Genomic DNA, 14,068 nt, shown 5'->3' with positions numbered 1-14,068 from the left:
TAGGGGCAACTTCACCCTACTCTTTAACACTCAGACTAGGGAGTTAACGCAGGATATGTGAGACTGGGAACTCTTGCTTCTCACAGAGACTCTGGAAGTAAACATAACATTGCCCCATATTTCTACTCTTTTCCTCTCCCCTTGCTCTCCGTCTCTCCCTCTGCGGTGACCTGGTGTCTATTCATTAAGTATGAAACCTAATACTGTACACGAGAGCCAGCCAGTGGGGATAGTGTTGTGTAATCATGTGAAAATACATTATGACAGAAGAGGGAAGTCAGAGTTGTTCATCACCTGGACATGTCTTCTTTTACACAGTACACTAGAGTTAAAACATGGAGTAGTGGTAGATGACATACCAGCTGGGGCCCTGCAGCAGCCAGTCTTCAGGAGGTCCAGACTTGCAGTCTTAGAGGAGAGATGGTCAGTGGGATGATAATGGACGGAGTCTGGACGACTGGAGGAGCCTCCTAGGAATGTAGTCACTTCACAAAACAACATGTTGCCATGCTACAAAAGGTCTGTATAAGTTCATGAGAGAAAAGGGGAGGATGACAGGAAGGACGAAATCCATTTACAACAATATACACTGCATGACCAAAAAGTATGTGGACACCTGGCGGCGAACTTTACACCACTCCAGCCGACGCTTGGCATTGTGCATGGTGATCTTAGGCTTGTGTGCGGCTGCTCTGCCATGGAAACCATTTCATGAAGCTCCCAACGAACAGTTCTTGAGCTGGTTGGTAGCGAGTGTTGCAACCGAAGACAGACAGCGGTCCTGTTCTGTGAGCTCGTGTGGCCAACCACGGAGCTGTTGTTGCTCCTAGACGATTCCACTTCACAATAACAGCACTTACAGTTGACCGGGGCATCTCTAAAAGGGCAGAAATTGGACAAACTGAATTGTTGGAAAGGTGGCATCCTATGACGGTTCCACGTTGAAAGTCACTGAGCTCTTCAGTAAGGCCATTCTACTGCCAATATTTGTCTATGGAGATTGCATGGCGGTGTGCTCGATTTTATACACCTGTCAGCAACAGGTGTGGCTGAAATAGACGAATCCACTAATTTGAAGGGATGTCCACATACTTTTGTTTATATAGTGTAGCTTGTAAGAGAAGACAACAAATGAAATATATGTAGACCTGCAGGCAGTTCAATATGTATATATCAGAAAATAACACACACATATCATGACTGCAACATTTATTGACTCACACACTCCTTCACCCATTCTCACGAAAACACACATTTTAAAAGCAAGCTGCACCCAAGTATAGTACAATTGATCACAAGATTGCCGAATGAAAAATACGCTATATGGGGTGTTAAGGAGGAAGTTTCACGGTACAATGCTAACATGAATTACAGTGTACACACAACGCAACAGTGTACACACAACGCAACAGTGTACACACAACCGTCACAGTCATTCTGTTGCAGGGATACCCACCTGCATGCTGTGCAAAAAAAACAATCATGGTCCACAAGGACCTGATTTAACATAAGAGGTATATAATATCTGCATGTTTTGTCAGTACAAAATAAAACACTCATCTGCAAAACTAACCCATCGTCATCATTGAATCTCAGTGTACATTTAGGAGGAGGCAGAGAGAGCCTAGTGAGTCCAAGGAGATGCTCTGAGAAGGAGAGGGAGGAGGAGGAAGAGGTAAACCAGCCGAGGAGAAGGAGGAGGAAGCAGGAGGAGGAAGCAAGAGGAAGAGGAAGAAGCAGGAGGAGGTGGTTTAGCAGGAGGAAGATGTTAAGGAGTTCTGAGCTTCCTGACAGTTCTCTTAGACACTGCGTAGCTTTCCGTTGCCACCAACAACAGACATCGGGTCTCAGATATAGAGTATATACAGTACATACAGTACTTCTGACGTCATCTAATATGTGATATACCAGGTAACATTCAACCCCTCCCTCTTCTCTCCTATCTTCTTACATGGGAACTCTGAGGAATGCTGGGTGGAGTCAAGAGCAGAGGTTGGTGGAGGATGCTGGTGGTGTAGGTAAGTGTTGTGTGTGTGAAGCCTCATTCTTCTCCATCTTGATCAGATAGTGGTCTAGCCTGCAAGCAGGGCTGGGGCACCTGGGGTTAGGGGTCAAGCCCAGGGGGGTAGAGGTCCATTATCACCAGCACTTAGCCAAGGGCACCAGCTGGGACGGTCTGATCCTTCGACTGGGACTGAAGATATCCTTCACCTCGGTCTCCAGCCTCACTCCGGGGACCTTGAAGACTGATACAGCTGAGAGAGCGGGGGAGGTGTAGATAGATAGATAGATAGATAGATAGATAGATAGATAGATAGATAGATAGATAGATAGATAGATAGATAGATAGATAACTTTTACAGCTTCACATCGTTATAAAGTCAGGTGAAAAAGTTCCTCAGCCACTTCACCAACAGCAACAAAAAGATATACATCTCCCATACTGACTCCTGGAGAAGCCTCATAGTGCAGTTGGTCTGACAGATACCGATCATGGCAGCTCACTGCAGCTTAGAACCTCAACACCACCACGCCCTCCTTCCAGACGTACTGGCTACTAGCTGGGACGTGATCAATGTTGGGTGTGGTCGTCCACAGTCCAGCTAGAGCCTCATCCCTAACAACTACAATGACTTCTCAACACTTGATGCTGCTCGCCACTGTTCCAGTTATATTGTGATACATTGTGTGAAGGTAAAAGGGGGTACTCATTACTACTAGTCTGCTTCTAGGCCTTCTCACTTCTGCCCTGCCGAGACATGGCATCATTAAAATAAGTTTGTTCATCCCGGAGAGAACCTTCTCTCCCCACGCTCTTTCACTTCTTAGTCGCTCTCTTTCTCTCAGTTGCCGCTCTCGCTCCCTATTCTCCTTCTCCGCTCTGTTCATTGATGTCTCTCCCCTACTGCCTTTTCTCCCCGTCTGGAATGCAATGCAGAGTAGTAGCAGTAATGATGGCTCATTATCAAAAGAGCAGAGTGTGTGTGTGTGTGTGTGTGTGTGTGTGTGTGTGTGTGTGTGTGTGTGTGTGTGTGTGTGTGTGTGTGTGTGTGTGTGTGTGTGTGTGTGTGTGTGTGTGTGTGTGTGTGTGTGGACATGTTTAACTATACTTGTGGGGATAGTAAACTGGGGACATTTTGCTGGTCCACCACAAGGTCACATGCTATTTCTAGGGGGTTTAGGGTTAAGGTTAAAATTGTTGTTAGAATTAGGTTTAGGGCAAGGAGCTAGGGTTAGGAGCTAGGGTGAGGGTTAGGAGTAATGGTTAGGTTTAGGGTTAGGAGCTAGGGTTAGGAGCTAGGGTGAGGGTTAGGGTTAGGAGCTAGGGTTAGGGTTAGGAGCTAGGGTTAGGGTTAGGAGCTAGGGTTAGGGTTAGGAGCTAGGGTTAGGGTTAGAGTTAGGAGCTAAGGTTAGGGTTAGGAGCTAGGGTTAGGTTTAGGGTTAGGAGCTAGGGTTAGGAGCTAGGGTTAGGGTTAGGAGTAAGGGTTAGGTTTAGAGTTAAGGTTTGGTTTTTGGGTTAGAGTACGGGTTAGGGGTTAATGAAAATAGGTTTTGAATGGGACTGAATTGCATGTCCTCACAAGGTTAGCTGCGCAAGACTGTGCGTGTGTGTGTGTGTGTGTGTGCGCATCTGCCAGCATGTGTGTGTAGGAAACATTCAGCTGGAAGCCTACTAGTTGACCATATCAGACACTGTATCCCATTGGGCTTTATTCCCATCTAATACATTCCTACATTTCACTAATATCTATCCTAGTACTCCCTGTACTCTTCTTCTGTTCACTGAATATTATTTCTATGGCCTTGAAAAACACATCTATGTTTAAACCGAACCAGGCAGACTGTCAGCGGGATAGACAGACAGGTGGAGAGAGACTTCAAATGCAAGTTTGCTTACTTATACATGCATTCTCCTGATATATATATATTTAGCCACCCGAGAGCTGTGGAGACAGTCTGATCTTTTCAAAGGAGCCATCTGTGCTCACAGTAGGAAGCTCGTGTCTTTAATCATGCGTCGGATGGGTAGACTGTTTAAGTGACAAACTGCACTGGAGTTTAGTGCAACGGAGTGCCAATCTCTCTCACTGGGAGGGAGAAACAGAGAATATTGATGGGGGGAGTCAGAGGAGGGAAACGTATGCACATGAATACGTACGCACACGTACAAACACATGCTTAATCTCCCACGTGTACAAACAGACACACACACACACACACACACACACAATGCATCGCATGACTGTTATTGCTCTGACAAAACACGTTCTTATTGCATAGATAGATTGATATGTTATGGGTTTTATTGAGGTGTAGTCACACACACACACACACACACACACACACACACACACACACACACACACACACACACACACACACACACACACACACACACACACACACACACACACACACACACACACACACACACACACACACACACAATGCATCACTTGACTGTCATTGCTATGACAAAAAAACAAATTCATATTGCATAGATAGATTGATATGTTATGTGTTTCATTGATGTGGAGTGACACACACACACACACACACATACACTCACTGTCTCGTAGCTGCATGATGGGGGGCGGTAGCGTGTTGAAATAGGGGTGCTGCAGTGCATCCTGGGCCGAGATGCGGTCTCGTGGGATGGTGATCAGAATCTGCTGGGCCAGGTCCTCTGTCTTATAGGGCAACTGGGACAGTCTGAGGGGGAAGCAGAGGGGACTATAAAAGATACACACACACACACAGATGGACAACCCCCAATAGATACACATACTTTATGTAAATGATTTTACATCCACAGCCATTAGACATATAACAACAACCCAGCTACACTTCTCAGCCATTTGCATTAATTCAACTCAATTTTCTCTACTGGCGTGCATAGCTCTGTAACCCCCCCCGCCCTGCTTTGTGTGCCTCCTCGCTGTCCTACCGGAGCAACTTTTATTTCACAATGTAATTATCTGCTATTTCTGTGTGTGTTTTTCTGACAGTGTCCATGTATTTGGAGAAAAGAGTGTTTGGTCCCAACAGGGGGTCTAGTTAATTAAATCCATGGCTAGAACAAGAGAGAGAGGGGAGATGGGTGGGGGAGAGGGGGGGGGATGGACTCCCATTCAAACATCTTGAAAAGACCTGCATTAAAAATCACGCCATAACTCCCCTGAGTCTCGCTCAAACACCCGTTTTCCTTTTTTCTCTCCCTGAGCCTCCCCCTTTTTTCCTCCCGCCCGCCCCCCCCCTCGTGCTGTGCAGCAGGACTGACTTTGTTGATGACCGTGAGGATTCTCTCTTTCTTATCTCCCGTTCTCTCTCTTTCTCTTCCTTATTCACCGTCTCTCATTTAAATCAATTAGATCCATATTCCTAGTAATGTGTTTCCCAATTTCAGTGTGATTTCTTTCAGACTAGACTGCATTAGTGTGCTATAGACTGTTGAGTGGGTCTCATATTTGTTATGACAGCGAGTCAGAGACTACTCCAGACATCCTAGTCTCCCATAACCCGACTGTGTGTGTGTGTGTGTGTGTGTGTGTGTGTGTGTGTGTGTGTGTGTGTGTGTGTGTGTGTGTGTGTGTGTGTGTGTGTGTGTGTGTGTGTGTGTGTGTGTGTGTGGGCCCCCTGTGGGCTGGTACAGGAGCAGAGCTGTGTTGGGTCAGATGTCATCATGTTGGGAGGAAGGGGGAGGAAAGCGAGAGGAGGGGGAGACGCGCCTGGCCAGACAAAGAATCCCCTGTTACCACAGGGCTAACTGCCCACCTCTGGACCACCCTCACCTCCCCCTCCCCAGCCGGAGGCAATGGAATGGGCAAACACACGCGGCCGTCCAAAACAGAGCTGTTCCATACTCTATAATATGTACACATGTATCCAAACTCTACAGTCACTTATATGCTGGAGCAGAATAATATTTGTATCAAATGGTCACATTTCCAGGTTGCTGAGCTACATTATACAAACCTGCACGAGTTAAACAGATCTGCAAGACATACGAAACACATTCGCAAACTCATAGTACTGACAGAACGCTGAGCAAACTGATTTCACCGTACCTTTTCCAAACATTCCTGAATTGCTGGGGCGCACACGGTTGAAACCACTCTGTAGGAAGAGGAGAGCAGCACGAGCAGGTTAGTTAGGAAATGTTTGGCCTGCAACTATGGCTGCAAAGGAATGCAAGATGGAACAGTGAGGTGGTCAGCCCACGGGACACTAAAAAACATATCTGTTTAAACTTACGGTAAAGTAGACCTGTTCTCTTTGATGATTCATGCTACAGCTATGGTGTCCTGGAGGGGAGACTAAGTGAAACATGCTTTGGCACTACTGATCGCAATTTGTGGTTTCTGGGCCCTGGCGTAGAGTTTTAATGAGAGTGTTTTAACGGTTGGATAGCCGATGCTTTTGGACAGCCCCGATGCTCCATGATGAATTAATAGTCAACCGTGGAGATGAAACTGTTTGAAAATAAAAACACGTTTTTTAAAAGAAATGTATGCGCTCAGTCTCTCCTGCAGGGTGCAACGGTGCATAAGCAAACATACATTTTTAGACAAGCGTTCTCTATAGTACGGGCTAGCTATCGCTTTCCCCTGGCCAGTCAGGGCACTGAAGGAATATTTTCCCAATATTTTCCCTCTTCCCTTCTTGGCCTCTCCCTGTTCTGTGCTGGCCACCCGCTCTGCCCTGCTGAAAGCTGCCCAGGCCTTCATCTATTGGTCCATTCAGCTCCCACATCTGGAGAGGCCCAGTGGTGCTAGCAGCAGTCAGGGGGCCAGGCAGGGAGCTAGCCAGGAGGGAGAGAGGGGGAGGGGGGAAAGGGGAGAGGAGAGGAGGAGATACCTAGCTAGGGTCATTCCCACACAAGGGGGGTGTCCTAAAACACCACAGTAACGTGCATGTGCACATGCACGCCTGCACTCGCTCCCACACACACACACACACACACACACACACCCCCCCTGCTGTTTTCCCCCTATGTCAACTCGTTCGCCATCCCAAACACAGCAGATTGGTACAATATGTTTGAGTCTATAGCTGTCAGACACAGAGGTTCTAAGTCCAGCCATCCTTCATGCCCAGATTGCCACCCCCACACAGACAAGGCATAGAAAGCTGTCTGGCTCACTCTCTTTCCTGTGTGCGTGTGTGCGTGTGTGTGTGTGTGTGTGTGTGTGTGTGTGTGTGTGTGTGTGTGTGTGTGTGTGTGTGTGTGTGTGTGTGTGTGTGTGTGTGTGTGTATCAGAGCAAGTGAGCGGGGTTGAGCAGTTGGAAATCCTGCTCATTGCTGGAGTTGGTGCTTGCACACTGCTCTAATGCTCCATGGGCTTTCATACTGCTCAGCTAAAAACCGCTCCGGGCTCATAGGGAGAGAAAAAAAATGTCACACCAAATTCACTCCATTCATTAAAATCACGATTTAACTAACACCCATCTATTTTTGTGACAACCTGGACCTACCAATTGGGTTTTAAGTATTGAAATCAAACCAAGTATTTGAATAAACATGAAGAGGTGAATGTAAGAATGTCATATTTAAACCACATATAAACACTATAAATAGGTCAGGAGACAGACAGGAAGCCTAAGAAGGAACTAAAATGAATTATTTCGGCTATATTATTTCAATGATTTCAAGGCTATAGCCTACAAAAAAAAATACATTGTGAAGCATCTGTGAGTGCGACACAATAGGCTGTTAGGGACATAAAGTGCTCAGCATTTAAATAACATTTTGTTGTATTAAATCATCATCTATAAATTGTGCATATTGGCTGTGACTTAGAATGAAATAAAAATGAAACAAAAAATGAAAGCATTTTTGCACTGAGCTCGTAAAGTGAGCGCTACCGGAGCGAAATTGGAGCGGGCGAGAAGACCGACGCTCCAGTCTTTGAGAATCTCGCTCCACGCTCCAGTCAAATTGGGCACGCTTTGCTCCTCGCTCCGCTCCAGCTCCACTCCGCTCACATACTCTAGTGTGTACAAGCATCTGCCTGACTTGTCTGTCTTCTCATCTCCCAGCCTCACCGCTCTGTTTGCTTTATACATATTTTATACATAACGTTCTCTCTTATACTGCCAAACCTTTCTACTAGCCCATCTTCTCTCAGCATCTCGTCGCCCCCAACCAATGTCAGAGCCCTTATTGAACTGCATGGGGCAGCGCAGACAGGACCCACTGTGTAGTTTGGAGATTCATCTATGCATTTATTCAGCATTTATGAATCTTATGTTTATTTATTCATGTTTGCTGAGGAACTTTAAGACTTTAACAGTCTGAGGTTTTGAATTCCTATGGGTCTTATAGGGGAGGAATTAGCAGAGACAGAGAGTAACCCATATTTTCTGCAGCTGCAGCTGCAGCACCACACACACACACACACACACACACACACACACACACACACACACACACACACACACACACACACACACACACACACACACACACACACACACACACACACACACACACACACATTGTATAACTAACCTTGTGGGGACACGCAATTCAGTCCTTCAAAATGCTATTTTCCCTAACCCCAACGCCAAAATCTAACCTTAACCCCAAAACCTAACCTTAGTCCTAGCTCCTAACTCTAACACTAATTCTAACTTTAACACTAAACCCCCTAGGAATAGCACTTTAACTTGTGGGGACTAACCAAATGTCCCCAGTTGGTCAAATGTTTATTTGCTTACTATTCTTGTATAGTATAGTTAAACACACACACACACACAGCCGTGAAATATGCCACCCTCGAACTCCCTTTGTAGCCCATTACTGGAAGAGTGGGAAGACAGGCTGACTCAGGTTCAACTCAGCATGACGTTTAAATCTCAGGGTTGGATGGAAGAGTATAAAAGACTGACAAGTACACACAGCTGGGTATGGTGTCGTTGAGCGTGGTTTACAAGGTGAAAGTGAGAGATCAGCATAGGCAGGTCAGAGGAGTAGAGCTCTGTCCAAAGCCACACAGTATTTAAGGTCCATTTGAAGGTCTTTGCCGTTCCTGTCATCATTCTGAGAGAGAGTTAACTCCCACATATAGCCTTCACACGGACTCCTCTCGCAGGTGTGTTTGTCGGCCACACGTCATGCATCTCAACTCTCTTGGGCCACAGTGCTTTAGGAAGAGCTTTAGAAAATACTCTCTTCCCACAGCCGTCTTAAATGCCACGAGCCTGGAAAGCAAACATAGTACCATAGACAAATAGACCCACAGTCCCATGCACCCACAAAAAAAATGTATCTCATTGACTTCTGCTGCCCCCTAGTGGTTAGGGATGAGCCACACAGCAAACCACGAGAGGAGTCTGCTGTGGTTTATTTCGAATTTATTACGTGTGTAGATTAGAATGTAGATTACCCAAACTAATCCCTTCCTGACCTTTCTCTGACCCAATGGGAATGACTGTATTTTCTCAGCAGCACATAGATTGGATTATTGTAATAGTCATGAGGGCGGAGGAGGATGAAAGGGATGAAGAGGTTCTGACCTGGTCTGAAGTTGGGCAGCTCGTTCACTCCTGGCCACATCTCCTCAGTCGGGACCCCTACGACCTGGAGACAGACAAAAAGGGTCCAGAGTGAGTCATTAACCGTCATCTCTACTAGTTTTTATGGATCTACACTCTTAGAAAAAAGGCTTCCAAAGGGGTTCTTCATCTGTCCCCATAGGAAAACTCTTTTGGGTTCCATGAAGAACCCGCCGTAGAAAGGTTCTACCTGGAACCAAAATGGGTTCTTTCAAAGGGTTCTCCTGTGTGTACAGCCGAAGAACCCGTTGAGGTTCTAGATAGCACCTTTTTCCAAAGAGTGTAGAGAGGACGATGCCATTGAAAAGAGTGAAAGGGGGATCCTACTCACAGCCCATATTTTCTGCAGCTGCTCAAAGACGTCTGCCACCCCTGGAAAGGCTGGCGTCCCCTGGAGCATCTCAATGAAGATGCATCCAGCTCCCCTGGAAGACAACACAGGATTGAGAGAAGTCATTTAAGCAATCAGTGAAAAGAGAGAGAAGGACGGGACATCATTCTTCAGCACCTCATAATCGGCACAATAAGTGAACTACTTTGGTAAAAAACAAGGGTCGATTTTGTATCCTAAGCAGTCTATTCATCGAGGGCAAAAGATAGCGTGGAAAAAGGGGATGGATTCAAAAACGTATCCTTGGTAAAATATTTAAACCGTCCAAAATATACAACACGAAAGCAAATACCTAGGTTATGGCCAACCGATTTGATTATTGCTGTTAAAATACTACCCTGTTGCTACATTTCTCTTTGTATTCAAAGTCCTTAAACAACACGTGGTCCCAACCTCTTCTATTTGGAAAAGGTCAAATAGAAACCTGCCCAGATATCATTAACATTAATGCACAGGATGGTTTATACCAACGCTTATGCTATTCATTAGTACAAAATTCCTTTAACTCTGGGGGGGATATAATATTTTGCTTAGGAGAGCAACTCTAAACGTTTGATTTTCAGTATGGCACCAAAACATCGTTAGACGAAGGCCAAGAGTTTAAACTCTTCTGAACACGCAACATTCTCTGAGCCAACCTGACGTAACTCACTCTGTAGGAGAGTACTAATGGCAACACTAATGACAGCTACTCTAACACCACCACTGATGCCGCACTCAAAACAACTGGGAACTGGGAACTAGGAAATCTCAGCCTTCAGTGCGTTCAAGACAACCGGGAACTCGGGGGGAAAAAACAGCTCCGACCAGGGAAAATCATTTTGAACGGTCATCCAACCCGGAACTCCAAGTCGGAAACTCGAGCATCTTTCTAAGCTCTGACCTTCCGACCTTCCGACCACTGAAGTCTTGATTTAACCACGGTTTTTCCCCCGAGCGCCCAGTTGTCTAGATAACACCATGACACCGTGGTCTAAGTAGTTATATCATCTCTAGAACAGTGTGGTCCAGTGGTATTCTGGTGTTATTCTGGTTCAGTGCTGGTGGGTTCAGATCTGTCTGCCCAGTGGGAAAAAGCTGACTGAAACAACGTTATTGCAACCATGCCTGCAGGGTGGTTGGTTATGGAGGATGTTCAGACCCTGTCCAGATATGTCCAACTATGTCCAGTCCACTCACCAGATGTCCAGAGCAGTGGAGTAATCAGTGGAACCCAGGAGGACATCAGGAGGCCGGTACCACAGAGTGACCACCTCAGACGAATAGGTCTGGCACGGGATGGACTTGGACCGGGCCAGCCCTAGTGGATACAGACGGAACCATATAGTTAGAACATGAATACAATACCACATATAACATAGACATAACACCACCTGTATACATGACCAAATGACACATTATAAAGAGAGAGTTATTAACAGAGCTTCACCCTGTGGAGCTAACGTTACATATGTGGGTTAGTTTGGGGACTGTACACTTTCAAGAATGAGTGCCACCATAGGTTTCTTCAGAGGATAGCTGGACAATGGACTAGCAGAAACTTCAGAGGGTGTGGAGGGGTTGGCTAGGGTTAGGAGGTTGTGGGTTAGGGTTGAACTGGGATCTGGACACGAAGCTAGGATTAGGGTTGTGGTTCAGACTAGGATTAGAGTTGAACCGGAATGTGGACATTAAACTAGGGGTTTGGGTTTACCGAAGTCAGCCAGTTTGAGCTCCCCCAGGTAGCTGATGAGCAGGTTCTGGGGTTTGAGGTCCCGGTGCAGGATCCTCCGACCGTGGATGTAGGACAGACCCCGCAGTAGCTGGAACATGAAGATCTGATGGACACACATACAGACAGGCACACAGACAGACATGCACACAGACAGACATGCAGGAAGAGTATGGTCAACGGTGAACAATTAAAACAATTGAAAACACAAGAGGACAGATTTTCGGGTGAGAGGGAAAAGGTATGGTATTTGTTGAGGTTATGTTTCTCGAAATATTGAACTTACCCTGACATTGTAGGAATGCAGGCCCCCTGGGTGCTGCGTCATATACTCAGCCAAGTCTGTTTGTACGTACTCAAAGACAAATGTGAGTGCCTCTTTGGTGTGGATGATGTCATGGAGCAGGACAATGTTGGCGTGTTTCAGGCCTTTCAGGAGGGAAGCTGGACAGACAGACACAGAGCTAATACCAATTCACTTTGTTCACAGTGGGAATGGAATATGATAAGCACATGCGATTCTCCGAAACATGCTAATGCTAACATGACTTGACTTCAGTTCATCTTCCGGGGGGGTACTCTGAGACATCGAAAGGATCAATCCTGTTTTGCATGCACAGCATGTGCCTCCTGGAAAAGTTCTCACCCTCCCGGATGGCAGTGAATGGTACGCCTTCTTCCGTCTTCATACGGATCACCTTCAAGGCCACCAGGTGCCCGTTTATCCTGAGGGCAGAGTAGAGGAGAGTAACAGAGAGAGTGAACTCCCCACAGCTCAGTTATGGTGAGGAGATACAGGCAAATATAGTATTACAGGCAAATACAGTCATCAATTATAATTTATAATGGAGAGATACAATTCATGACCTCAGTAAATGTCAATGAAAATCTCAAACGCACCTCGCCCTCCATTGCTGCCAACCAATTAAATCACATCTCCTACACAACCGAAATACTCTTTATCTTAGTGCAGCTGTGACTTTTGGCAGCTCTCTGCCTGGTCTTCTGGAGTCTGACTTTATGTGTTAATAAAGCTCTCTGCCTGGTCTTCTGGAGTCTGACTTTATGAGTTAATAAAGCTCTCTGCCTGGTCTTCTGGAGTCTGACTTTATGTGTTAATAAAGCTCTCTGCCTGGTCTTCTGGAGTCTGACTTTATGAGTTAATAAAGCTCTCTGCCTGGTCTTCTGGAGTCTGACTTTATGTGTTAATAAAGCTCTCTGCCTGGTCTTCTGGAGTCTGACTATGAGTTAATAAAGCTCTCTGCCTGGTCTTCTGGAGTCTGACTTGAGTTAATAAAGCTCTCTGCCTGGTCTTCTGGAGTCTGACTATGAGTTAATAAAGCTCTCTGCCTGGTCTTCTGAGTTAATAAAGTCTGACTTTATGAGTTAATAAAGCTCTCTGCCTGGTCTTCTGGAGTCTGACTTTATGAGTTAATAAAGCTCTCTGCCTGGTCTTCTGGAGTCTGACTTTTAATAAAGCTCTCTGCCTGGTCTTCTGGATGACTATGTTAATAAAGCTCTCTGCCTGGTCTTCTGGAGTCTGACTTGAGTTATGCCTGGTCTTCTGGAGTTAATAATAGCTCTCTGCCTGGTCTTCTGGAGTCTGACTTTATGTGTTAATAAAGCTCTCTGCCTGGTCTTCTGGAGTCTGACTATGAGTTAATAAAGCTCTCTGCCTGGTCTTCTGGAGTCTGACTTTATGAGTTAATAAAGCTCTCTGCCTGGTCTTCTGCCTGGTCTTCTGGTCTTCTGGACTTGACTATGAGTTAATAAAGCTCCTGGTCTTCTAGCTGACTTTATGAGTTAATAAAGCCCTCTGCCTGGTCTTCTAGTCTGACTTTATGAGTTAATAAAGCTCTCTGCCTGGTCTTCTGGAGTCTGACTTTATGAGTTAATAAAGCTCTCTGCCTGGTCTTCTGGAGTCTGACTTTATGAGTTAATAAAGCTCTCTGCCTGGTCTTCTGGAGTCTGACTTTATGAGGTCTCTGCCTGGTCTTCTGGAGTCTGACTTTATGTGTTAATAAAGCTCTCTGCCTGGTCTTCTGGAGTTAATAAATAAAGCTTGGTCTTCTGCCTGGTCTTCTGCCTGGTCTTCTGGAGTCTGACTTTATGAGTTAATAAAGCTCTCTGCCTGGTCTTCTGGAGTCTGACTTTATGAGTTAATAAAGCTCTCTGCCTGGTCTTCTGGAGTCTGACTTTATGAGTTAATAAAGCTCTCTGCCTGGTCTTCTGGAGTCTGACTTTATGAGTTAATAAAGCTCTCTGCCTGGTCTTCTGGAGTCTGACTTTATGAGTTAATAAAGCTCTCTGCCTGGTCTTCTGGAGTCTGACTTTATGAGTTAATAAAAGCTCTCTGCCTGGTCTTCTGGAGTCTGACTATGAGTTAATAAAGCTCTCTGCCTGGTCTT

General features: G+C 45.8%; 1 protein-coding gene across 4 annotated transcripts in view; it reads right to left on the bottom strand.

The window, feature by feature from the left end:
- Positions 1–1,194: 1,194 nt before the first annotated feature.
- The window catches only part of LOC118370216 (cyclin-dependent kinase 15), a 29,514-nt gene continuing 16,640 nt past the window's right edge, over positions 1,195–14,068 (bottom strand). For 3 of the 4 annotated variants that reach the window (XM_052499171.1, XM_052499170.1, XM_052499169.1), the window contains 9 exons: positions 12,307–12,386; positions 11,947–12,104; positions 11,643–11,766; positions 11,129–11,249; positions 9,890–9,983; positions 9,520–9,583; positions 6,069–6,117; positions 4,571–4,713; positions 1,195–2,255 (listed from right to left, as the gene is read on the bottom strand). In XM_052499171.1, the coding sequence (XP_052355131.1) occupies positions 2,140–2,255; positions 4,571–4,713; positions 6,069–6,117; positions 9,520–9,583; positions 9,890–9,983; positions 11,129–11,249; positions 11,643–11,766; positions 11,947–12,104; positions 12,307–12,386 (949 nt within the window). In that variant the 3' untranslated portion in view covers positions 1,195–2,139. Of the gene's footprint in view, positions 2,256–4,570; positions 4,714–6,068; positions 6,118–8,505; positions 9,205–9,519; positions 9,584–9,889; positions 9,984–11,128; positions 11,250–11,642; positions 11,767–11,946; positions 12,105–12,306; positions 12,387–14,068 lie in introns of those variants that run through there. The other variant, XM_052499172.1, reaches the window with a different exon arrangement.

This window comes from Oncorhynchus keta, chromosome 37 (assembly GCF_023373465.1).
Source record: "Oncorhynchus keta strain PuntledgeMale-10-30-2019 chromosome 37, Oket_V2, whole genome shotgun sequence".
In the NCBI taxonomy this organism is placed as follows: Eukaryota; Metazoa; Chordata; class Actinopteri; order Salmoniformes; family Salmonidae; genus Oncorhynchus; species Oncorhynchus keta.
This window is presented reverse-complemented; position numbering and strand designations above follow the sequence as displayed.